Consider the following 26,415-nt stretch of genomic DNA (forward strand, 5'->3'; position numbering starts at 1 on the left):
TACTGACAAATATTCACGAAACTGAGTTGGGGGGTGTGAGGGGGCGTGAACAAATGAGAACGTCTTGGAGAGGATCCAGATGAGGATCTGGGGTCAGGAGTGTCGTGTTGTGTGTCCAGGATACACTTGTTGGATCGTGACCAACAATAGTGAGATTGCCCTGCCCCCTCCCCTCAGATCCCGACCTTCGCTGTCATTAGAATGGAGGAAAATCAGCTGCAGATAAATTGACTTCACAGAATATGAGTCTCATAAGGATCTATGATTTGTTACCATAGAAACGAGATGAGAAGTTACTCGATTCATTGACTAGTCGAAGTTGAAATGACAGTAATCCCTTGCGTGTTGACGCTTAAAGATGCCTGGCTTCACCTCATCGCAGATTTTTAGTAGGTTGTCATATGATACCGTACACGCTTTCTATTGGCTGACAGCATTGTGTGTGAAAGAAACACTTAAAAGTGCTTTAAACAGTCTATCAGAGTGTTTTAAAGGTGGTTTAATATCAGTATGGGGAGGGTTCAGAAACGTTTAGATTACCCTAAATAATAAAACTTGCGTTATTTGCGGGTGGTCCTGGAACGACGGATTACTGTAAAGCTAAAACGGGCTAAAAGGCTGCCTTTCAAAAGCACCACCAAAGAACTGGTGAATAAATGATGTAAAATAAGCTTCATGGTGTCAGAACGTATCCTGATGCATCATGATAGTAACCTCAAAACGACCCAGACCCCTGGGGGTCCGAACCCAAACCCGGACCGACTCCACCAACACCAGTAAAGGACAGCTGTTACTGGTCGTTTTCCACCTCCATCTCCGTCCCCCCTCCTCCCCAACACAGACAGAGACACGAGGTGTTGTCATTGGTCGGTCCGTCGATGGAGTCACATGTTTTCAGACGTGTCCCGTGTTGGACGTCGCCCCCCAGCCTTTGTCTCCTCTCCGCTGCGGCGGGACGCTGCTGAGGTGGGATTAGACGCGTTGACACGGCGCCGCCGCCCGCCTTTGTGTCCCAAAGCAAACCAGGCGTCGACCCAGCAGCTGCCGTCTGCTGACACGAGCCTTTGTAGCGCCGGGCCCTTGGGGGCCACGTCCGTCCCTATTGTGTCCAGGAGATGCACGTGGGGCAGATGTTCCTCCTCTTCAGAGGTCCTTCCTTTATGGGGGGGCTGGTTTTGTCTCTCTGTTTGTGGAGTCCATTAGTTTGGATGTTATTTAGTTTGGGGCAGATTAACGACGGCGTCCAGACAGACGACTTTAGTGTTTTTGTGTTTGACGGTCGGGTTTATGTGCTCAGTTACTACAGTTGTTGTGGAGCGTGAAAACACAGACCCTCCATGATGAAGGTGAAGGAGGTGAAATATTGCCCCATGGGGGGTGAATGTTGGTCTGTCCCTGTTAAGTTGTAAAAGAGACGTAGGAATCAAGACAAACCCAATTTATGGGATGTTGGCTGGAAGAAACGCTGAAACGTCAATAAACTGTGGAAACGTCCAACAGAAACTCCTGGTTCTGGTGGTTCTGGGGGGTCAGTTGGGGTCCAACTCCCTGGTCCAGTGTGGCAACATCACCATCACATGTTCTGTCTGGGAGCACAGCGCCTCCTCGTGGGGGTCAGTGCAACAAGGTGGTGTCGTCTGGGAGGAGGTGAAGGAAGCCGTGTCTTTAAATGTCGAGGTTTGGGTTAGGGTTGGGGTTAGGATTGGGGTTAGGGGCTAGGATTAGGGGTAGGATTGGGGTTAGGATTAGGGTTAGGATTGGGGTTAGGATTGGGGTTAGGATTAGGGTTAGGGGTTAGGGTTGGGGTTAGGATTGGGGTTAGGATTGGGGTTAGGATTAGGGTTAGGGGTTAGGGTTGGGGTTAGGATTGTGGTTAAGGTTAGGGATTAGGAATGGGGTTAGGGGCTAGGATTAGGGGTAGGATTGGGGTTAGGGTTAGGCCTCAAGTTAGTGTTAGGCTTCTGTTTCAGGTTAGGTTTTGGGTTCATGTTCGGGTTAAGATTTGGGTTCGTTTTCAGTTTAGGATTCAGTTTCAGGTTAGGGTTTGGGTTAGGGCTTAGTTTCGGGTTTGGTTTCAGATTAGGGTTTGGTTTCAGTCGGGGTTCGTGTTCAGGTTTGATATCAGGTTTGGGTTAGGGTGCGGTTTCAGATTAGGGTTATGTTCCTGTTCGGGTTTGGGTTCACTTTCGGGTTAGGATCTGTTTTCAAGTTCGGGTTTGGTTTCAGGGTAGGATTCAGTTTCAGGTTTGGGTTAGGGTCCGGTATCAGGTTAGGGTTGGGGTTCCTGTTCAGGTTTGGTTTGGGGTTCAGGTCCAGGTGATCAGGTTCACGTTGCTGCAGGATGTCACTTTTTGAAAAGATTATATTGTGGAGCTCTTCTCCATCACTTGATCCTTTGTCATGTAAAACCATCTAAAACAAGAGTTTATGGATTTAGGTTAGACGGCTGTGGAATACCCCCCCCACACACACACACACACACACACACACACAGCGGACCAGATGCTGATTGAGGTTCATTGTGTGTGGACAAAGACGTCTCCGTGTGGACGACCTCTACTGGAACACGTCTCTCTTTCCGTTCATCCTTCCTGCGGTTCTTCCTCCACCTCCATCACTCCATCCTTCACTCCGGTGATAAATCCTCTCTGACCCCCCAGGCGTGTTCGTTTCAAATGGAAAACTGGCAGATGGTGGTTTTCTGGACCGAGGCTCCCCACAGAGTCCTCCACCAGTCGTCGGTCACGGCTGCAGCTGCGACCGACTGGAACCAACTTCCTGTTTTATCTGCGCTGACTGTAAAACGACGTGGAAGTTTTATAAACTACCTGAAGCGCCTGAAAGACGGCGTCACGTCCCCCGGAGTCACCTGGACACTTTCTGAGTGAATGACTGGTTCTGATTGGCTGCAGACCGTCAACATAGAACATTTCAGTGCTGTGTCGTCCTTCTCAGAGTCACCACAGGAGGGCGACATGGACACACGAGCAGCCAGCGGCTACACTGCTACGCTCCATCAGTCCTGTTTGTCCAACACACGACGTAGGCTAACCCTGTTAGCTTAGCAGTAAGCAGCTTCCACAATAAAGTCGTGATAAAATGGTGAAAAAATTAGCAAAAAAAAAAGCGTTTTAAAAAAGGTTTGCTTTTGATCCGTTTAATCTTATTTGACCAGAAGATGTTTGGGCTCTTTGATTTAGCATTGAACCTGTTAGCATCCAGATGTTTGAGGAGGAAGAAGAGGAGGAGGAACGGGAAGAATGTGAGGGAGGGGTGAGGAGGGGGCGGGGCCTTGCCAGCTGATGAGCCATCGCCATGGAGTAGCCTCCTCACCGGCCCGTAAGTACCACTGATGCCGATGCCGAGCCGTCGGCACGGCGACCGGCACGAGGCTGAGGATGTAGACTAGGAGCAGATCGGGTGTTTAGCTGCGATAAAGAGGAGGAGGGAGAGGAGGAAGAGGAGGAAGAGACCAGTGAAGGCAGCAGCGTGGGGGATGGGTGGGCTTTGTCGCTGCAGCGGACGGATGCTGAGACATCCAGAGCTGATGGAGTCCATCAGACACAGTCGTTTGTTCTGCAGAGGAATGTGTGTGTGTGTGTGTGTGTGTGTGTGTGTGTGTGTGTGTGTGTGTGTGTGTGTGTGTGTGTGTGTGTGTGTGTGTGTGTGTGTGTGTGTGTGATTCATGCTACTATGACGCTGGAGTTCCTGTTTGCATTTATCGCCACGTCCTCACGTGATGTGGAGACGTAAACCTTAAGAGTAATCTGCTCACACACACACACACACACACACACACACACACACAAACACACACACACATCCAGTTTGGTTGCAGTTTGGTTCTGGTTTGGTTCTGGTTTGGTTCCGGTGTGTTCTGGTTTGGTTCTGGTTTGGTTCTGGTTTGGTTCTGGTTTGGTTCCAGTTTGGTCTCTCGCTGCATCACCTGGTCCTGCTGGTTGACAGAACGTCCAGACGGCCACAGTGTGACGTGTGATTGGTTGAGGCTGGGGATCAGGTGACCAGTGGTTAGGTCTGGTTTCACTCAGGTTCCTCAGGCGGTGGAAGGTTTTATCACTACAGGTCATTTTCACACTGATTTTAATCTCGTGGACATTTAACACCAGAGGTCGTGGGTTAGGGTTAGGGTTAGGGTTAGGGTTAGACTGGACTCATAGTTAAACCCACCACAACTTACATTTTATTCTGTTTCCTGTGGACACACGCAAAAGCTCACAGTATTTCCAGATGATAAAACAGATTTTAAGAAAAGTTGCTGCTCAAAAACTTGACAAACTTGGTGCCTCCTCCAGGCGTGTTTTTCATGGTTACCACCAGAGGGCAGCGCTGGTCAAACTACACCAACTAAGACGTGACGATGGGAGGTGTTTCTGATCGCAAACCCGGTTAATAAAGTAGAGAAACTTTACTTTTCACATTTTCACATCACGTTGTTTCCGTAAACCTTTGCCTGAATCTTGCTGACGCTGCCCCCTGGCTGTTTCAGACGGTACTGCTGTTTCATTCTTGTAAGATCACAACATGGTTAGAAAATGCAAATATACACGCGTGACGATGCTGTGTTTTATTCTGATGACTCTTGTGGGCGGACTTTGAGGCGGGTGTGGGTGTGAACGGATCACTTTCCTCAGTTTGTGAGGTCGTGTTGTTATTTTTGCCCGAAGCTAATCAAAGGAGAGAGTAGGAGTCGTTATACTCTACTAATACTTATCTTAATGTGCAGATCATGATGTGGATCTGATAAGAACCCAGCAGTAACACGGTGTGCTCCTGCCCTTAATGAACCGACACCACAATGTACAATGACCCACAACGGAATTCACGTGGCGTGTTGCTCACGAGCGTTCACACATCAGCGTTCACACATCAGCTGTCAGACGCCGCCGGTAAACCCTGATGGAGGATCTCCATCTGACAGAACCTGCAGAATGTTTCATTGTTCAGGCCGTTCTCTTGGAATCCGTCATCTCCTCCAGCGGCATCCAATCAGAATGCGGTTACCCCTGACGATGTTGGCCACCGGAAGGCAGCTCCTGCTCAGATGTAGGTCGACGCTAACGAGTCCTGTTGGGTCACGCGTGAGAACGGTGGTGTGACCTAGACGCCGTGATGAGCAGCAGGTCCATGTGATGGGCGTGGCTTCGTGATGGGCGTGATTAAAGTCACCGGTGATAATGACGAGCGCCTCCGGGTGCCGGGTCCGAAGAGCAGAGGTGGTCCCACAGATGGTCTCTCGTGTCGTCTCAGGGTCCGCCCGTGCAGGGATGTAGACGGCGAGGACAATAACGTGTGAGAATTCACGTGCCAGGTAGTAGGGTCTGATGCTAACAGCTGTTAGCTCCAGATCGGTTACACAGTGTTGATTTCACCGTCACATGTCCCGGATGGCACCATCTATCGTTGGTGTAGATGATTAATCCACCTCCTTTCTTCTTACCGGCGGTGTTCGTGTCCCGGTCCGCTCGTACGGAGGAGAAGCCGGGTAGTCGGACGTTAGCGTCCAGCACGTCGCCAGTTAGCCACGTCTCTGAGAACACCAACAAGCTGGTCTCCCGGTAGCGCTGTTCAGTCCTGCACAGCGCCGTCAGTTCGTCCAACTTGTTGGGTAGAGAGTTCACGTTCCCCGTGATGACGGAGGGGACGGAGGGCTTGACTCTCCTCCGGTTAGCGGCTCTAGCCGGTAGTCTAGTCCTTTCAACGCGACCCGCTCGGCATCCGCGATATCTCCGTCGGAGCTCAGGGGGATGAGATCGCGTGTTGCTGGGTCTCCTTTGACCCTCATGGACATCAACTCATCCCTGGAGTACACTAGCCTAGTGATATACATTATCTAAAGTTATGTAAAAATAATATAAACAGAAACATGGGAAAAAAATGCTAAATGAAGCACAACAAACTCGCTCAGAGCAGAGGACACTGCAGCCTGCTCGCTGTTACATTACATTGAGTTACATTAAGTTACATCTGGCCCTTTGAGGACAGCCGTGATGCTGATGACTCTCTACTATTCCAGACAGAAGCAGACGCTCACCTTTGGCGCTCCAGTTTCTCGTTGCTAATAGGGGGGGGCTAACAGGATGTGATGAGGAGGAAACGTGCGGCTGCTCTCTAACACCCCCTGTGGGTCTTGCAGGGTGAGGAAGCTGAAGGAGACTCTGGTGACTGTGCAGCAGCTCGACAAGAACATGAGCAACCTGCGGACCTGGCTGTCCCGCATCGAGGCGGAGCTCGCCAAGCCAGTGGTCTACAGCATGTGTCACAGCGACGAGATCCAGAGGAAGCTGGCCGAGCAGCAGGTGGGATGCTAACCGTAGCCGAATTGGGGCTAGGGTTAGGCTTGGGGATAGGGTTAGGGGTGGGCATAGGGTTAGGGTTAGGGGTTGGGGATAGTGTTATGGCTGGGGCGAGGGTTAGGGTTGGGGCTAGAGTTAGGGTTGGGGTGAGGGTTGGGGCTAGGGCTAGGGTTGCGGCTGGGGTTGGGTCTAGGGTTGGGGCTAGGGTTGGGGCTGGGTCTAGAGTTGGGGTTGGGGCTAGGGTTAGGGATAGGGCTGGGGTTAGGGTTGGGGCGAGGGTTAGGGTTGGGGATAGGGCTGGGGTTAGGGTTGGGGATAGGGTTAGGGTTAGGGTCGGGGCTAGGGCTGGGGCTAGAGTTAGGGTTGGGGCGAGGGTTGGGGCTAGGGTTGGGGCTGGTCTAGGGTTGGGGAATGGTTGGGGCTGGGGTTAGGGTTGGGGCTGGGGTTAGGGTTAGGGTTGGGGCTAGGTTTAGGGTTAGGGTTGGGGCTAGGTTTAGGGTTAGGGTTGGGGTGAGGGTTGGGGCTAGGGCTAGGGTTGCGGCTGGGGTTGGGGCTAGGGTTGGGGCTAGGGTTGGGGCTAGAGTTAGGGTTGGGGTGATGGTTGGGGCTAGGGTTGTGGCTAGGGTTAGGGATAAGGTTGGGGCTGGGGTTAGGGTTGGGGTTGGGGCGAGGGTTAGGGTTGGGGCTGGGGTTAGGGTTTGGGATAGTTTTATGGCTGGGGTTGGGGCTAGGGTTAGGGTTGGGGCTAGGGTTGGGGTTGGGGCTAGGGTTGGGGCTAGGGTTAGGCATGGACCTTAGGGTTAGGGATGGGGTTAGGGATAGGGTTAGGGTTGGGGTTAGGGATAGGGTTAGGGTTGGGGCTAGGGTTAGGGTTGGGGATAGGGTTGGGGCTGTGGTTGGGGCTAGGGTTAGGGTTGGTGATGGGGTTAGGGTTGGTGATGGGGCTAGGTTTGGAGCGAGGGTTAGGGTTGGGGTTAGGGTTGTGCTACGTTTAGGGTTAGGGTTGGGGATAGGGTTAGGGTTGGGGCTGGGGTTCGGGATAGGGTTAGGGTTGGGGCTAGGGTTAAGGTTGGGGCTAGGGTTAGGGTTGAGGCTAAGGTTAAGGTTGGGGCTAGTGTAAGGGTTGGGGCTAAGGTTAAGGTTGGGGCTAAGGTTAAGGTTGGGGCTGGGGTCAGGGTTGGGGCTGGGGTTAGGGTTTGGGGATAGTGTTATGGCTGGGGCGAGGGTTGGGGATAGGGTTGGGCATAGGGTTAGGGTTGGGGCTAGGGTTAGGATTTGGGCTAGGGTTGGGGCTAGGGTTAGGGTTGGGGCTAGGGCTGGGGTTGGGGCTAGGGCTGGGGTTGGGGCTAGGGCTGGGGTTGGGGTTAGGGCTAGGGCTAGGGTTAGGGTTAGGGATGGGGTTAGGGTTGGGGCTAGGGTTAGGGGTAGGATGACCCCAGCCCCAACCTTAACCTTAGCCCCAACCCTAACCCTATGCCCAACCCTAACCCTAACCCCAACCCTATTCCCAAACCTAACCCCAACCCTAACCATATTCCCAACCCTATCCCCAACCCTACTCCTACCCCCAACCCTAGCCCCAACCCCACCCCTATCCCCAACCCTAACCCTATCCTCAACCATAACCCTAGCCCCAACCCTAACCCTAGCCCCAACCCTAACCCTATCCCTAACCTTCGCCCCATCCCCAACCCTAGCCCCATCCCTAACCCCAACCCCAACCCTAGCCCTAACCTTAGCCCTAACCCTATCCCTAACCCTAACCCTAACCCCAACCCTAGCCCCAACCCTAACCCTAGCCCAATCCCCAACCCTAGCCCTAACCCCAACCCTAGCCCCAACCCTAACCCTAGCCCCATCCCCAACCCTAGCCCCATCCCCAACCCTAGCCCTAACCCCAACCCTAGCCCCAACCCTAGCCCCAACCCTAACCCTAACCCTATCCCCAACCCTATCCCCAACCCTAACCCTAGCCCCAACCCTAACCCTAGCCCCAACCCTAACCCTATCCCCAACCCTAACACTATGCCCAACCCTAACCCTAGCCCCAACCCTAACCCTAGCCCCAACCCTAACCTTAACCCTATCCTTAGGGCTAGGGTTGGGGTTTGGGCTAGGGCTTGGGTCTAGGGTTGGGGTTCGGGCTGGGGTTAGGGTTGGGGCTAGGGTTAGGGTTGGGGCTAGGGTTGGGGCTGGGGTTGGGGCTGGGGTTAGGGTTGGGGCTAGGGTTAGGGTTGGGGCGATGGTTGGGGTTAGGGTTGGGGCTAGGGCTAGGTTTGGGGTTAGGGTTGGGGCTAGGGTTAGGGTTGGGGCTAGGGATTAGGGTTGGGGCTGGGGTTAGGGTTGGGGTTGGGGCTAGGGTTGGGGCTGGAGTTAGGGTTGGGGCTGGGGTTAGGGTTGGGGCGATGGTTGGGGTTAGGGTTGGGGCTAGGGCTAGGTTTGGGGTTAGGGTTGGGGCTAGGGTTAGGGTTGGGGCTAGGGTTGGAGCTAGGGTTAGGGTTAGGGTTGGAGCTAGGGTTAGGGTTGGGACTAGGGTTAGGTTTGGGGTTGGGGCTAGGGTTAGGGTTAGGGTTGGGGATAGGGTTAGGGTTAGGGTTAGGGTTGGGGCTGGGGTTAGGGTTGGGGATAGGGTTAGAATTGGGGATAGGGTTAGGGTTGTGGCTAGGGTTAGGGTTGGGGCTAGGGTTGGGGCTAGGGTTAGGGTTGGGGCTAGGGTTGGAGCTAGGGTTAGGGTTAGGGTTGGAGCTAGGGTTAGGGTTAGGACTAAGGTTAGGTTTGGGGTTGGGACTAGGGTTAGGGTTGGGGATAGGGTTAGGGTTGGAGCTAGGGTTGGGGCTGGGGTTGGGGTTAGGGTTGGGGATAGGGTTGGGAATTTCACGTTAGGGCTAGGGTTAGGGCTGGGGCTGGGGTTGGGGATACGGTTGGGGCGAGGGTTGGGGATAGGGATAGGGTTAGGGTTGGGGATAGGGTTAGGGTTGGGGTTAGGGTTAGGTTTGGGGTTCGGGCCGGGGTTAGAGTTGGGGATAGGGTTAGAATTGGGGATAGGGTTAGGGTTGTGGCTAGGGTTACGGTTGGGGCTAAGGTTAGGTTTATGATTGGGGCTAGGGTTAGGTTTAGGGTTGGGGTTAGGGTTGGGGCTAGGGTTGCGGTTGGGGATAGGGTTAGGGTTGGGGCGAGGGTTAGGGTTGGGGTTAGGTTTGGGGTTGGGGCAAGGGTTGGGGTTGGGGCTAGGGTTACGGTTGGGGTTTGGGCTGTGGTTGGGGCTAGGGTTAGGGTTGGGGCTAGGGTAACCCTAACCCTCGCCCCAACCCTAACCCTAACCCCAACCCTAACCCCAAACCTAGCCCTAGCCCCAACCCTAACCCCAACCATCGCCCCAACCCTAAACCTAACCCTAGCCCCAACCCTAACCCCAGCCCCAACCCTAGCCCCAACCCCAAACCTAACCCCAACCCTAAACCTAACCCTAGCCCCAACCCTAAACCTAACCCTAGCCCCAACCCTAGCCCCAACCCTAACCCTAGCCACAACCCTAACCCTATCCCCAATTCTAACCCTATCCCCAACCCTAACCCCAGCCCGAACCCTGAACCCCAAACCTAACCCTAACCCAAACCTGAATTCCTAACCCTATCCCCAACCCTAACCCCAACCCTAACCCTAGTCCCAACCCTAAACCTAACCCTAGTCCCAACCCTAACCCTAGCTCCAACCCTAACCCTAACCCTAGCTCCAACCCTAGCCCCAACCCTAACCCTAGCCCCAACCCTAACCCCAAACCTAGCCCTAGCCCCAACCCTAACCCCAACCATCGCCCCAACCCTAAACCTAACCCTAGCCCCAACCCTAACCCTAGCCCCAACCCTAACCCCAGCCCCAACCCTAACCCCAACCCTAAACCTAACCCCAGCCCCAACCCCAAACCTAACCCAAACCCTAACCCTCGCCTCAACCCCAACTCTAACCCCAACCCTAACCCTAACCCCAACCCTAAACCTAACCCTAGCCCCAACCCTAAACCTAACCCTATCCCCAACCCTAACCCCAGCCCCAACCCTAGCTCCAACCCTAACCCTATCCCCAACCCTAAGCCTAACCCTAACGCTAGCCCCAACCCCAAACCTAACCCTAGTCGCAACCCTAACCCTAGCTCCAACCCTAACCCTAACCCTAGCTCCAACCCTAGCCCCAACCCTAACCCTAGCCCCAACCCTAACCCCAAACCTAGCCCCAACCCTAACCCCAACCATCGCCCCAACCCTAAACCTAACCCTAGCCCCAACCCTAACCCCAGCCCCAACCCTAACCCCAGCCCCAACCCTAACCCCAGCCCCAACCCTAACCCCAGCCCCAACCCTAGCCCCAGCCCCAACCCCTAGCCCCAACCCTAGCCCCAACCCTAACCCCAACCCCAACCCTAGCCCCAACCTTAACCCTAGCCCCAACCCTAGCCCCAACCCCAACCCTAACCCCAAACCTAGCCCTAGCCCCAACCCTAACCCCAACCATCGCCCCAACCCTAAACCTAACCCTAGCCCCAACCCTAGCCCAAGCCCCAACCCTAACCCTAGCCCCAACCCTAACCCTAGCACCAACCCTAAACCTAACCCTAACCCCAGCCCGAACCCCAACCCTAGCCCCAAGCCCTAGCCCAAACCCCAACCATCGCCCCAACCCTAAACCTAACCCTAGCCCCAACCTTAACCCCAGCCCCAACCCTAGCCCCAGCCCCAACCCTAGCCCCAACCCTAACCCTAGCACCAACCCTAAACCTAACCCGAACCCCAGCCCGAACCCCAACCCTAACCCCAACCCCAACCCTAGCCCCAACCCTAACCCTAGCCCCAACCCTAGCCCCAACCCTAACCCTAGCCCCAACCCTAACCCTAACCCCAAACCTAGCCCTAGCCCAAACCCTAACCCAAACCATCGCCCCAACCCTAAACCTAACCCTAGCCCCAACCCTAACCCCAGCCCCAACCCTAGCCCCAGCCCCAACCCTAACCCTAGCCCCAACCCTAACCCTAGCACCAACCCTAAACCTAACCCTAACCCCAGCCCGAACCCCAACCCTAGCCCCAAGCCCTAGCCCAAACCCCAACCTTAGCCCTAAGGATAGGGTTAAGGTTAGGTTTGGGGCTAGGGTTGGGGTTAGGGTTGGGGATAGGGTTAGGGTTGGGGCTAGGGTTAGGGTTGGGCATAGTGGTAGGGTTGGGGATAGGGTTAGGGTTGGGGCTAGGGTTAGGGTTGGGCATAGTGTTAGGGTTGGGGATAGGGTTAGGGTTGGGGCTAAGTTTAGGGTTGGGCATAGTGTTAGGGTTAGGGATAGGGTTAGGGTTGGGGCTAAGTTTAGGGGTAGGATTAGGGTTGGGGATAGGGTTGGGAATAGGGTTAGGGTTGGGGTTAGGGTTGGGGCTGGGGTTAGGGTTGGGGCTAGGGTTAGGTTTAGGGTTGGGGCGATGGTTGGGGTTAGGGTTGGGGCTAGGGCTAGGTTTGGGGTTAGGGTTAGGGCTAGGGTAAGGGTTGGGGTTAGGGTTGGGGCTAGGGTTAGGGTTGGGGATAGGGTTAGGGTTGGGGCTAGGGTTGGGGTTAGGGTTGGGGCTAGGGTTAGGGTTGGGGCTAGGGTTAGGGTTGGGCGAGGGTTAGGGATGGGGCTAGGGTTAGGGGTAGGATTAGGGTTGGGGATAGGGTTAGGGTTGGGGTTAGGGTTGGGGCTAGGGTTAGGGTTGGGGCTAGGGTTGGGGCTAGGGTTAGGGTTGGGGCTAGGGTTGGAGCTAGGGTTAGGGTTAGGGTTGGAGCTAGGGTTAGGGTTGCGACTAGGGTTAGGTTTGGGGTTGGGGCTAGCGTTAGGGTTAGGCTTAGGGTTGGGGATAGGGTTAGGGTTGGAGCTAGGGTTGGGGCTGGGGTTAGGGTTGGGGATAGGGTTAGGTTTAGGGTTGGGGCTAGGGTTAGGTTTAGGGTTGGGGTTAGGGTTAGGGTTGGGGCTAGGGTTAGAGTTGGGGTTGAGGCGAGGGTTAGGGTTTGGGTTAGGTTTGGGGTTGGGGCTGGGGTTAGGTTTAGGGTTGGGGTTAGGGTTGGGGCTGGGGTTAGGGTTGGGGCTAGGGTTAGGGTTGGGGCTAGGGTTAGGTTTAGGGTTGGGGCGATGGTTGGGGTTAGGGTTGGGGCTAGGGCTAGGTTTGGGGTTAGGGTTGGGGCTAGGGTTAGGGTTGGGGCTAGGGTTGGAGCTAGGGTTAGGGTTAGGGTTGGAGCTAGGGTTAGGGTTGGGACTAGGGTTAGGTTTAGGGTTGGGACTAGGGTTAGGGTTGGGGTTAGGGTTGGGGATAGGGTTAGGAATTCAGGTTTGGGTTAGGGTTAGGTTTGGGGTTCAGGGTTCGGGCTGGGGTTAGGGTTGGGGATAGGGTTAGAATTGGGGATAGGGTTAGGGTTGTGGCTAGGGTTAGGGTTGGGGCTAGGGTTGGGGCTAGGGTTAGGTTTAGGGTTGGGGCTAGGGTTAGGTTTAGGGTTGGGGTTAGGTTTGGGGTTGGGGCTAGGGTTGGGGCTGGGGTTAGGGTTGGGGCTAGGGTTAGGTTTAGGGTTGGGGCGATGGTTGGGGTTAGGGTTGGGGCTAGGGCTAGGTTTGGGGTTAGGGTTGGGGCTAGGGTTAGGGTTGGGGCTAGGGTTTGAGCTAGGGTTAGGGTTAGGGTTGGAGCTAGGGTTAGGGTTGGGACTAGGGTTAGGTTTAGGGTTGGGACTAGGGTTAGGGTTAGGGTTGGGGTTAGGGTTAGGGTTAGGGTTAGGAATTCAGGTTAGGGTTAGGGTTATGTTTGGGGTTGGGGCTAGGGTTAGGTTTAGGGTTGGGGCGATGGTTGGGGTTAGGGTTGGGGCTAGGGCTAGGTTTTGGGTTAGGGTTGGGGCTAGGGTTAGGGTTGGGACCAGGGTTAGGGTTGGGGTTAGAATTGGGGATAGGGTTAGGGTTGTGGCTAGGGTTAGGGTTGGGGCTAGGGTTAGGTTTAGGGTTGGGGCTAGGGTTAGAGTTGGGGTTGAGGCGAGGGTTAGGGTTGGGGTTAGGTTTGGGGTTGGGGCTAGGGTTAGGTTTAGGGTTGGGGTTAGGGTTGGGGCTAGGGTTAGAGTTGAGGTTGAGGCGAAGGTTAGGGTTGGGGTTAGGTTTGGGGTTGGGCTTGGGGCTAGGGTTGGGGTTGGGGTTTTGGCTGTGGTTGGGGCTAGGGTTAGGGTTGGGGCTAGGGTAACCCTAACCGTCGCCCCAACCCTAACCCTAGCCCCAACCCTAACCCTAACCCTATCCCCAAAACCAACCGTAACCCCAACCCTAACCCTAGTCCCAACCCCAACCCTATCCCCAAACCCAGCCCTAACCCTAGCCCCAACCCATACCTTAACCTAACCCTGACCCACTCGTTCTAGAGTCTCTGTGGTTCAACATATCTCAGCTCCTCTCAGAGGAACCGTTTGATCAACGGTTTTTTCCACGAGACAATAATATAACCAGTGGAGGTTGGAGGAATAATGATGACATCACAAGGTGGTGATGGGCTTGTTGCATGATGGGAATTGTAGGATCTTGTGCATTTTTTTGTAAGTTCAGCGACAGTAGTGTTCATATAAGGGAATCTCCTGGACATGATGTTGGGTTCATTAGGGTGATTTGAGATATTTCCACAAACATCAAATCATTTAAACTCCATGTCCGTGTTGTCCTGCAGACCAACAGGAAGAGTTTGGGAAAAGAAAACTTTTCCATTGCTGTGAAGAAAAAACAACCATCAGACTAGAAATGGCTTAAAAATGATTTTGTCACTCGGAAGGCTCCACTTTGGAGGTGGAGAGGAGTTATTCTAGCAGGAAGTAATTGACTGTCTGACTGTACGCGCCGGCTTTTAAACCCCGTCTGTCAGGGCCTCCCTGTAGCGGCCGACGCACAAATAACAGCAGCGTAATGTAAAAGCTGCAGGACGAGTGTTTGTGAAGGAGGAAGCTGCTAAATTTACGAGAGCGGAGCCTCAGCTGGCGGCCGGGGGGGGGAAATGGATTTTCTTCAGCCGGCGTCAGAGCGCTGAAAGAAACGGAAATAGTCTGACCGACCAATGAGAGTTGATCTTTCACCCTCTGAGAGTCAGACCTGAAATACAGGTGTACATTAACGAAATTCCGCGATATAGACCAACTATTTATCTTACCTGTACGTCCATGTTGTAGGATATCAGTTCTGTTGAAGCTTCTCTGTATCTTCATGAAGTTTCATGAAGGACGGTCCCAGAGCGAACACTCGTTCTGGACGAGTGTTCGCTCCGGTCGGTCCGTACGAGCCGTGTTGTGTTGTTCACCGCTCCTTTTTGCCCAACGCCATCAATTACAAGAGCAGAACGAGAGGAGGCTTTCCACCAGAAGCTTTTTGTAGGAACTTTTTTCACATAACTCAGATTCTCTCCCTAACAGAGTTCAATGCATCATGGGAAAGCATTCTGTTTTTGCCGGAAACAGCTTCATTCAGCTGTTTTGTGTTAAAAATAAACTTTCCTTGGAGCGTTCAGGTGAGTCGGTCTACTAGCGGCCGGGGTCGCCTTTCACCTGCTGCTCCCTTCCTGTTTTTCATTCTCATTGGTCCTAACACAAAAGGAAAAGTAAAGTTTCTCCCAAGTTAGGTAACGTTAGTTGGTATCCGGTCACGTTTTGGCCCTGGTATGTTTGCAGGATAACAAAAACTATCGGACCAATTTTCCTGATGGTTGTTCAGGTGGGTGTAGTGTGGACGGACGGAGAACCCATTAATTTTTAGAGTGGATCTGAATCATGGGGCAGATAAACAAATTATTTTTTCTCTTTCAACGAGGAGCATTTAGTTGTGAGTCCTCCGCTTCCTCCCCGACTCCACAAAGCAGCGTTTGGTGGAGCGAGTCGGACGGATGATGAAGAGAGGGAATGGCATGGAGAGGTTAATTAGTTAAACAGAGTGTTAACGACGCAGGAAGCCGACTCTGATCTCTCAACAGTTTCTTTCTTTCATGGCAAAATAGTTGTGAAGTAGAGGCAACAAGCAGAGCTGGTTGGGAATTATTGATTCACTGGAGAGACGGATGGCGAGAGAAGACTGTGAATTGGTGAAAAGGAGGAGGAATTAGAGAGCCATGCTGGCTAAAAAGGCTACAGCTCCCTCTATTAGTGGCTGATGGACGGCCACAATGACTAATGCGTCGATCTTTAAGCCCTTGGCTGTCACCATGGCAACCCAGAGAGTGGTATCTGTGAACAAACAACTGCTGAGGGAGTGTTGTCGTGCTTCGCAGGTAGTCTCTCACACTCTGATGGTGGAAACCATTTAGAAATGTGTTATTTTTATGAGCACACAGGTGATCTGGATCCATAAGGAACATCTCTGATCGATTCCCAAGCTAATGCTAACGTATACAGCTTGCGCTAGGTGTTAGCTTTGAGCGTATTGACAACAAATCAACACCTTCCTTACAATTTGCAAAGTTCTTTACTTAGATAACTTGAAATGGACCAATCATTGCAAAAAGACTGGTTCCTTGCGGAAGTCCAGCAGCAACCAATCAAAGGTAACACCTCTGGTGGTCCTCTGTAACGCCCATCCATCATCCGCTCTACCCTGGAGTCAATGTGTGGTTTCTTTGGACATCATTAACTTCCTCCAAACACCTAGCCTGATTGAATGTAAACTGCCCAACAGGTGATTCCATGACTTGTCCTTCATCGAGGTGTTCCTCTTTGTCCTGCAGGATCTCCAGCGGGACATCGAGCAGCACACCGATAGCGTGGCATCGGTGTTGACACTTTGCGATGTCCTGCTTCACGATGCCGACGCTTGCGGCAGCGACTCTGAGAACGACTCCATCCAGCAGACGACGCACAGCCTGGACCGACGCTGGAGGAACATCTGCGCCATGTCGATGGAGAGGAGGATGAGGTGAGCCGCCAGGGCGTTTGTGAGGAACACCTTCTTGATCTGACGCGCTCCCAGTCTGGTTTCCTCATGACTTTGTAAATGCTTGCCTTTATTGTCAGGATCGAGGAGACCTGGCGTCTCTGGTGTAAGTTCCAGGACGACTACTCCCGCTTTGAGGACTGGCTGAAGATGGCCGAGCTCACGGCGGCCAACCCGGAGTCTGCCAACGTCCTCTACACCAGTGCCAAAGAAGAGCTCAAGAAGTTTGAGGTCAGTGAGAAAATCTTTCAACTTTACTCTAATGTCAAGACAGACTGACATTCCAGAGCTGAAATCCTAACAGACATAAGAGTAAAACTGACAGGTTTGATGTTTCTCTACTTATTCTACGTGGTTCAGGGGTGTTTGTCAGTTTTTGATGAAGTGAGATCTTCTCAACTGATAAAAGGTTCAAGTCAAAGATTCAGTTTTGATGACTTCCTGTTTTTCTTAAAAATGATCAATACATACCAGTGAAATGTGCTTTTGGGTTACGTTTCTAAAATGACAATGGCATAGGGTTAAGGTTAGATTAGGGTTAGTCCATGAACCGTAACCCTAAACCGAGGCCTAATCCTAAACATTAATCCTAACCCCAATAGTAGCCCTAACACTAACATTAACAGACCCTATTCGTAAAACTAACCCTAACATAAACCTAACCCTAACTCTAACAGCTAACTCTAAACCCAACCCTAACCCTTAATCATAACCGTAAACCAAAGATTAATGTTACGGTTAAAATTAGGGTTAAAGTTTAGGATTAGGGTAAGGGTTCAGTTAGGATTTGTTTTACAATTAGGGTTAATGGTAAGGGTTACAACTAGGGCTACAGTTAAAGATTAGAGTAACTGGTTAGGGATAGGATGAGGTTCAGGGTTAGGGTTATCATTAGGGTTGGGGTTATTTTTTTTAGAGCGACCGACAATCCGACTGAAAAAACATTTTTTACTCTGACCGACTACAAAATTTTTTAGAACCAATAAATCGATCAAAAAATGTTTTTCATTAGACCGACCGAAAACAAAAATGTTTTAGAATCAACCAACACCAAAAATTTTTTAGACCGACCGACCAACCAGCCGACCAAAGAAAATTCTTTGAGACTGACCAAAAAATATCTTTTAGATCAACGGATTAAAAAAATAATTTAGACCGACCGACAAAGTTTTTTAGAACCAACAAACCGACCAAAAATAATTTTTAGACCGACCATCCGACTTTTTAAACCAATTGTGAAAAACAAATTTTCAGACCGAAAAAAATAATTTTTGACCCACCGCAAAAATTTTTTTAGAATCAATTAACCGACCCCCAAAAACTTCTTTTAGACAGACCAACCAACTGACCGAAAAATAGTGTAAGACCGACTGGTCTACTTTTTTTTTTTGTCTTGTCTAAAAAATTTTTTTTTGGTCAGATGGTCTGTCGAAAAAAAATTTTATGGTCCGTTTGTTGGTATAAAAATTGTTTTTTTTGGTTGGATTGTCGGTCTAAATAATTTTTGGGAGTCAGTTTGCTGGTTCTAGAAAAAAAAAATTGTTGGTTGGTCTAAAAAAGAAAGAAAAAAATTTTGTCAGATAGCCGAAAAAAGTTTTTTTGTTTGGATGGTCGGTGTAAAAAATGTGTTTTCGGTCAGGTAGTGTAAAAAATTTATTTTGTCAGATGGTCGGTCAGTTGGTCTAAATATTTTTTTAGGGTCGGTTGATTCTAAAGAAATGGTTTTTTGTTGGTTGGTCCAAAAAATTTTTTTTCTGTTGGCTGGTTTGAAAAATGTTTTGTGTTTGGTCAGTTGGTCTAAAATATTTTTTGGGGTCATTTTGTTGGTCCTAAACATTTTTTTGTTGGTTGGTTGGTCTGAAAATAATTTTTTCTGGTCAGCTTGTCGACCAGAAATTTTTTTTATTAGACCCACCAAACAAAACACTTTTTTTGACCGACCGACCAAGAACAATTTTCTTTAGACCAACAAACCGACCGAAAAAAAAGTTTTTGGATGGACCAAAACAAAAAATTTTAACCGAGGGACTGTTACATACAAAAAAAATGTCTTCACTGTGTCATGAAAAAATTTTTAAAAACATTTTTTTTAGAGATTTGGGTCAAAAACATTTTTTTCCAGACTAGCAGGGCAAGAAAAAAAATTTTGTTGACCAAAAAAAGTTTTTTTAGACCGGCAGGTAAAAAAAAAATTTTTTCTTCCTCAGCACAGGCATTCAAAACTTCACAAAAAAGTTTTTCTTTCCTTGACCAGCGGGTTGAAAAAACCCCCCATTTTTTGTAGACAAGCGGGTTACAAAAATATTTTTTTGGTCAGTCGTTCTAAAAAAATTAATTTTGGTCGAATGGTTGGTCGGTTTAAGAAAATTTTGGGGTTTGTTGGTTCTAAATAAAATTTTTTTTGGTTGGTTGAAAAAAGTTTTTTTGGTCCATCTAAAAATTTTTGGTGAGATGGTTGGTGGAAAAACATTTTTGGTCCGTTTGTTGGTTCTAAAAAATTTTCTTTGGTCAGTCGGTCTAAAAGCTTTTTTTGGCCGGATGGTCGTTCAGTCTAAAAAAATTTTTGAGGTCGGTTTGTTGATTCTAAAATATTTTATTTTGTTGGTTGGCCTAAAAAAATTTTTTTGGGGTCAGTCGGTCTAAAAAATGTTTTTGGTCCGTCACTCTAAAACATGTTTTTTGGTCGGTTTGTTTATTCTAAAACAATTTTTTTTTGTTGGTTGGTCGGTCTAAAAAAATTTTTTTCGGTAGGTCTAAAATATTGGAGTTAGGGTTACAATTAGGGTTAGGGTTATGATAAGGTTAGGGGTTAGGGCTGGTTTAATTGTTAGGATCAGAGTTAGGGTTATGATTAGGGTTACGATTAGGAGAAAGGTTGGGGTTAAGATTGGGTTTAGGTTTAGGGTTATGATTAGGGTTGGGGTTAGGGTTAGGGCTACGGTTACTGTTGGCTGGTTTGAAAAATGTTTTTTTGTTTGGTCAGTTGGTCTAAAATATTTTTTGGGGTCATTTTGTTAGTCCTAAACATTTTTTTGTTGGTTGGTTGGTCTGAAAATAATTTTTTTTAGACCCATCAACACAAAAAACATTTATTTTGACCGACGACTAAAAACAATTTTCTTTAGACCAACAAAAGGACCGAAAAAAAAGTTTTTAGATGGACCAAAAAAAAAATTTAACCGAGTGACTGTTACATACAAAAAAAATGTCTTCACTGTGTCATGAAAAATTTAAAAAAAAAAATTTTTTTAGAGATGTGGGTCAAAAACATTTTTTTCCAGACTAGCAGGACAAGAAAAAAAATTTTGTTGACCAGTGGTTCAAAATAAATTTTGCTTGTTTCAAACTGGCAGGTCAAAAAAATGTTTTTTAGACCGGCAGGTAAAAATTTTTTTTTTTCTTCTTCAGCACAGGTATTCAAAACTTCACAAAATAGTTTTTCTTTCCTTGACCAGCGGGTTGAAAAAAAAAAATTTTTTGTAGACAAGCGGGCTACAAAAATATTTTTTGGTCAGTCGTTCTAAAAAAATTTATTTTGGTCGAATGATTGGTCGGTTTAAAAAAATTTTGGGGTTAGTTTGTTGGTTCTAAAAAAAATTTTGTGGTTGGTTGAAAAAAGTTTTTTTGGTCCATCTAAAAAAATTTTTAGTGAGATGGTTGGTCGAAAAACATTTTTGGTCCGTTTGTTAGTTCTAAAAAGTTTTTTATGGTCAGTCGGTCTGTAAAAAAATGTTTTCGGCGGATGGTCGGTGTAAAAATTTTTTTGAGGTCTGAAAACATTTTTTGTTTGGTCGGTCTGAAATATTTTTTGGTCAGTCTAAAAAATTTTTTTTCAGTCAGATGGTCTAAAAATGTTTTTTGGTCGGTTTGTTGGTTCTAAAAAAATTTTCTTTGGTCAGTCGGTCTAAAAACATTTTTTTTGGTCGGATGGTTGTTCAGTCTAAAAAATTTGTAGTTGATTCTAAAATATTTTATTTTGTTGGTTGGCCTAAAAAATTTTTTGGGGTCAGTCGGTCTAAAAAATGTTTTTGGTCCGTCACTCTAAAACATGTTGTTTGGTCGGTTTGTTGATTCTAAAACAATTTTTTTTTGTTGGTTGGTCGGTCTAAAAAATTGTTTTTCGGTCGGTCTAAAATATTAGGGTTAGGGTTATGATCAGGGTTAGGGCTAGGGTTACAATTAGGGTTAGGGCTGGTTTAATGGTTAGGATCAGGGTTAGGGTTATGATTAGGGTTATGATTAGGTTGGGTTGGGTTTAAGATTGGGTGTAGGTTAAGGGTTATGATTAGGGTTGGGGTTAGGGTTAGGGCTACGGTTACAATTAGGATAAGGGTTAGGGTTGGGTTTGGGTTGAGGAGTAGGGTTGGGGCTAGGATCAGGGCTAGGGTTACAATTGAGGTTATAGCTACGATAAGGGTAAGGGTTTACGGTTGGGCTTATTGTTATTTTTAGGGTTAGGGTTATGGGTTGGGGTTGGGGTTACGGTTAGGGTTAGTTTAATATTAGTGTTAGGTTAACATTAGTGTTAGGGTTGGGTTAGGTGGAATGGACATTGTAGCTCCTTAAAAGGTGAGTGGACTAAGAAGTCCACTGATGCATGGGAACCAGGGCTGGGGTCACCTAACAATTAGGGTTAGAGGTTGTGATTAAGGTTAGCGGTAAGGGTTACTATTACGGTTAGGGTTTGTGATTAAGGTTCGTGGTTTGGGTTACGATTAGGTTTAGGGTTGGGGTGGGGGTTAGGATTAGAGTTAGGATTCGGTGTAGGGATAGGGATAGGGTTGGGGTTACGGTAGGGTAGGGGTTGGGTTAGGTTAGGTTCAGAGTTAAGTGCTAAAGTTTGGTTAGGGTTAGGGACAGTTAGGGTTTAGGGCAGGATGGGGACAGACAACATCAGCAACATGTTTTTTGAGGAATTGTGGGTGTTTTGTCCGTTTTCAGTTTCTCGTGTCTTCATGTACGGCTCACACTGAAGTCATAACTGGATTACGAACAGGGATTAATTGTAATCTTGATGCATCTGAAGGGATCTATTGTAGAAGCCAACTAGTGGACCACTGACCCGTTCACTGGTTTGTGTTGGGAGCTGTGGGAGTGTCACTGTCCTGATGTTTTAATGTCGTACAAATACCTGTACTTGTGATTCTAACGTCGATGTGGTTGTGTGTTGGGTTTGTCTCACGTGTGCGGTGTTCACGCCCCCTCCAGGCATTCCAGCGGCAGGTTCACGAGCGCCTCACCCAGCTGGAGCTCGTCAACAAACAGTACCGCCGTCTGTCCCGGGAGAACCGGACCGACGCCGCCAGCAGGCTGAAAGTCATGGTGCATGATGGGAACCAGCGCTGGGACAGCCTGCAGAAGAGGGTGGCCGCCGTCCTCCGCAGACTCAAGGTTAGACCCGCATCCCGGCAGCCGAGTGGCCACACCCCCCACGGATGAGCAGACGGTGAAATCATGACGGGTTTTTAGAGCTGTGATCGGTAAGGGGGCTGAAACGTCTCAGTTTTATTACCCAGAATCCCACACAGGAGAAGCTCAGTCTGTTTATGGCTGTGAAAATAAACAGCAGACGTTCAGAGAGCAAACCCCCCCCACCAGCTGATCTGCATGGGACTTCCCCTCCGGCGCCACGGGATAACGGTCACGTGTCAGATGACGACGAACGCGAGAAAACGTTTTTATTCTGGAGCCGAGAAACAACTTCTGTAAAAAAACAACAAAGATTGACGCTGATTGAGCTCCATCAGTCACGCTTTATCACCTGGGAGATTTAACTCGATCAATAACTCGATCGATAACTCCATCTCAGATGAGACGTGACGTGAAACAATAAAGAATCACAATTCTGATTGAATTTTCAACATTTTTGTCTTTTTTTCTGAAATCGCCAGCGATCAGTTTTCTGTCGGCTCGTTTACGTTTAAATATTACATCGTATTTAACTTTGAAGACCAAAATATTTGTTTGGTTAGCGTTAATATTAGTCCAATACTCAACACGCGTGACTTCACCTCATCAATGAGTTTTGGTAGGTAGTCACATGACACCGTACCCGCATTCTATTACAGCATCAGGAAGTGCGCTAGTCTCTGACGTCTGTGCTCTAAACAGCCTATCAGAGTGTTTTAGAGGTGACACAGGTAGAAGGTGGTCTAATATCAGTGGGGGGGGGCAGAAATGTTTAGATTACCCTAAATAATAAGATAAATAGTTTGTCGCTCTATCACGGGACTCGTTGTCGCGTGTTGTTCCTGGAACACGTGGACCGTGGCTAATGAGGGGTCGGTGTGTTTACTGGGATCTTTCCGACAACAGAACCAAATAAATCTGACACCTGGATCCAGAACAAAACCTGAAGAACGTCCTGAATTCTTGTGATTTATCTTTTACACAACCTGATATCGTAGCTGGTCACATGACCTCTATCCTATTCCGATGGTCGATGATCCATCTCTAACTGGAATGACCCCCCCACCCCCCTGCAGCACTTCACGGCCCAGAGAGAGGACTTCGAGGGGACCCGGGAGGGGATCCTGGTCTGGCTGACAGAGATGGACCTCCAGCTCACCAACGTGGAGCACTTCTCTGAGAGCGACATGGAGGAGAAGATGAGGCAGCTGGACGTGAGTCGGGTTGGGGGTCGGGGTGGGGTCGCTCAACTTCCTGTTTCTAACCACAGCGGCTGCTTCCTTCCTGTTTCAGGGCTTCCAGCAGGAGATCACCCTGAACACCAACAAGATCGACGCCCTGATCGTGTTCGGGGAGAACCTGATCCAGAAGAGCGCCCCGCTGGACGCCGTGCTGATCGAGGACGAGCTGGAGGAGCTGCACTCCTACTGCCAGGAGGTGTTCGGGCGGGTGGCCCGCTTCCACCACCGCCTCGTCACCCGGCGGCCGGTCAGTGTGAAGCTCCTCCCCCAATTATTTGTTTGAAATTGAAAAAAATTTACTTTGTTAAAATTGTGGCATCGTTGTGGAACAAAGTCATTTTCCAAATTGCTGTTTTGTAAACAATTACTGTGAAATTGAAATTTCTGAAAAAATTTTTACAACATTTTTGAAAAATAATTTAGGTCACCTCATTGAAATATTTAAAAAGTTCTCATGAACTACGACATGACGCATTTTTGGTTGTACAGTGACCCCTCGTTCCTCTGGTTAATCCGTTCCAGGAAACACGGTTAATGAATCCAGTGATGGAGCCACAAACTAGTTATCTTATTGTTTAGGGTAATTTAAAGTTTGCTGAAGCACCTTTAAAACACTCTGATAAACTGTTTAAAGCTCTTTTTGAAACGTTGCAATACCAGCACAAACACTAGGGGGGGGTGTTGCTACAACTCGACCAGGATGCGACAAATGCAACGAAACAAATCGAAAAAACCTTCTGTCGTCATGACAACATAAAGCATCTGAACAGTACATTTTTTCGTTCAGGTTCTGGTAGACGAGGGCGACCCGTCAGACCCCGACACCGACCTGGAAGACTCACCCGGTCTCCCCTCCTGGAGGGAGGTGAGGAAGAGGCGCGAGGAGGAGGAGGTCCCAGCAGTGGGCGGAGTCCCGGCCGGACGGCAGGTCATGTGTCACCTCCTGGTCCCGCCTCTGGAGCAGTCGGGGAGGGAGACGCCCGTCAGCGTGGACTCCATCCCGCTGGAGTGGGACCACACGGTGGACGTGGGGGGGTCGTCGTCGCACGAGGATGACGAGGACGCCACGTTCTTCAGCGCGCTGTCAGGTAACCGTGTTGATCTACAGGAAGTCACGAGCTCTTGCTCCGCCCCCCGTGGATCAGGATACGTCACCTGACACCAATAAACGTAGAAAGAAGAGCAGAACCAATCAGAACGCGTCTGGGGGGGCGTGGTTTCCTCATGAGGCCAAAGTCGTTCGTTAACGACGTCCTCCATGAGCGCTTAGCAACCGCCTCCAACCCACCAAAAAAACACCCCCCAAAACCCTGCCCCCCAGATAACCCCCCAATAACTGGGCGTTATTTTGGTGGGTGTTTTATTTGGGGGGGGGGTTTGGGGGGTGTTTTTTTGGTGGGTCTTTTTTTGGGGGGGGGGTGTTCCTCTGTCCTGATGCTGTACTGACAGATAATTCGACAGATATTCGATGCGTGTTTCCCGTGGGTTTGGGATCATGACTTCCTGTTTCCTGTCTGGCTTCCTGTGGACAGTCTCGCCCGTTGTTGGTTTCGCCTGTTGACACCTCTCTGCCCCCCCCCCCCCCTCAGTGAAGTCGGCGATGGACTCGCCCAGCTGGCACCGCCCCGGCTCCCCAGAGAGGAAGCGACCCCCCCGAGGACTCGCCCGAGGCCTGAGCTCGTCGCCCACGCCCACTGCCGGCGCCCCCTTCCCCCAGCAGGGCTATGTAAGGACCCCCCAGGACTGAAGGACTGGTTCTCTGGCGGCGGGGGGACGTTTCTGACGCCGACTGTGTTTCAGGTGAAGCTCCTGTCCGACTGCAGCGGCAGCATCACCAGCCTGAAGCGCGTGAAGCTGATCCTGAACGACGACGAGGAGCCGGAGGAGCCGGGGCTGGGGGGGGGGACGGCCGACAAACAGACCAGCACAGGTAGGGGGGGGCACAGGCGTCACCAGGAGAAGGGCTGTGGGGGGTGTGAAGTAAATGAATGATGCTCTGATGGTCTGTCTGAGAGGAGGATGAGGATGGGGGCAAATCTTCACTGTGGGGGGGTTTGATGTCAACAGCAGGAGTCCCATTACTTTCCCATCAGATGAGAAGGAGGCGGGACCTTAAGGACTTCCTGCCTCAGTTGTGTTTCTGAAAAAACTCTAAAATGCTCGTGTAAATTCCAACATCCATCTTGCGGTCGCCGTGGTAACGTCTGGATGGAGACGCCGTCCTCACCTGATGTCCTCCTCAGGTGTGATCGAGCGCTGGGAGCTGCTGCAGGCGCCCAAGTTCAACGACGACGACGCCCGACACGACCTGGAGCAGTGGCAGAAGCTGACCTCTGACCTCTGTGACATCACTTCCTGGTTGGGGCGGGTCCTGCCGGAGCTGGAGAGGCTGCAGCGGATCCCGCCATCCACCGCCGTGAGAGACTTCGAGGTCAACATCAGGAAGCTGAAGGTAGAACGTTTGAGTCCTGGACGCCGAGGCAAACTCTAAGGCCTGATTGGTCGATGAGAAACCCCGCCTCCTCTCCCTCCAGGAGATGCAGAAGACGTTCACCGGCTACAAGTGTCTGATGATCTCCGTCAACCTGAGCAGCCGCCACTTCCTGCGCGGCGACGGCGCCGAGCTGAGGGAGCTGCAGGAGGCGCTGAGCTCGGCCAATCACAGCTGGACACAGGCCTGTGGCGGCCTCCAGAGCTGGGAGGGGGGGCTGCACGCCGCCCTGCTGCAGTGTCAGGTGAGACGGGGAGACGCCGCGGTTCGATTGGCGAGACGTTCCTCTAACCGGGTTCTCCTGCAGGAGTTCCACCAGACGCTCCACGCCCTGCTGCTGTGGCTCGCCCGCACCGAGAGCCGGATCCACGCCGCCGCCGCCCCGTTGGCACCACGACCCGCCCTGCTGGAGCGCCGGGACGCGCTGAAGGTGAGCAGGACGCAACAACAGGGAGGAGCCTGTAACATGTTTGTTTTAAACCAAAATGTGGTTTGAAAAAGGCTCAAATTTATGAAAAGGTTTTAAATTGTTTTTGGAGGATTTAAAGAGGTTTTGGTTACATCAATCATTTAAATACTTTTTTAATTAGAATTTTTTTATTTAAAAATACAAAAACATGTTTATTAAATAAAGCAAACATGCAAAAATGTTTGCATTATTTTTAAAAATTTTATTTTTTATTTAGAAAAATATATTTTTTAAAAGTTTCTTGTAATTCTCTTGAATAAAGCAAAATGTATTTTATATTCAAAATTACAATCATGTATTATTTTAATATAATTTTAAAAGGTTTTTTTATGTAAATATTTTTTGCTGAACATTTTGCACAGACTTATTCACCCTGGGACGTACATCTTGAATTGCTGCCAGGTTTCGTGTCTGTAAACAATGACTTTAATAATTTATGGTAACGCTGACCTTTGAACTCTGATAAACTAGAATCCTTTGATGGACGTTGAACTCTAACCTGACGACAGAAAACACCAGATTCCTCTCTTCCTTCTCATCCGTTGCTTTTG

General features: G+C 49.8%; 1 protein-coding gene across 1 annotated transcript in view; it reads left to right on the plus strand.

The window, feature by feature from the left end:
- The window catches only part of syne2b (spectrin repeat containing, nuclear envelope 2b), a 100,628-nt gene that overhangs the window by 71,729 nt on the left and 2,484 nt on the right, over positions 1-26,415 (plus strand). The window contains exons 110-121 of the mRNA XM_068339581.1: positions 6,155-6,317; positions 16,049-16,236; positions 16,335-16,485; positions 21,463-21,645; positions 22,740-22,877; positions 22,957-23,151; positions 23,692-23,992; positions 24,494-24,630; positions 24,705-24,834; positions 25,148-25,356; positions 25,439-25,639; positions 25,703-25,825. Coding sequence (XP_068195682.1) covers positions 6,155-6,317; positions 16,049-16,236; positions 16,335-16,485; positions 21,463-21,645; positions 22,740-22,877; positions 22,957-23,151; positions 23,692-23,992; positions 24,494-24,630; positions 24,705-24,834; positions 25,148-25,356; positions 25,439-25,639; positions 25,703-25,825 — 2,119 coding nt within the window. The remainder of the gene's footprint in view (positions 1-6,154; positions 6,318-16,048; positions 16,237-16,334; positions 16,486-21,462; positions 21,646-22,739; positions 22,878-22,956; positions 23,152-23,691; positions 23,993-24,493; positions 24,631-24,704; positions 24,835-25,147; positions 25,357-25,438; positions 25,640-25,702; positions 25,826-26,415) is intronic.

Source organism: Antennarius striatus, chromosome 17 (genome assembly GCF_040054535.1).
Source record: "Antennarius striatus isolate MH-2024 chromosome 17, ASM4005453v1, whole genome shotgun sequence".
In the NCBI taxonomy this organism is placed as follows: Eukaryota; Metazoa; Chordata; class Actinopteri; order Lophiiformes; family Antennariidae; genus Antennarius; species Antennarius striatus.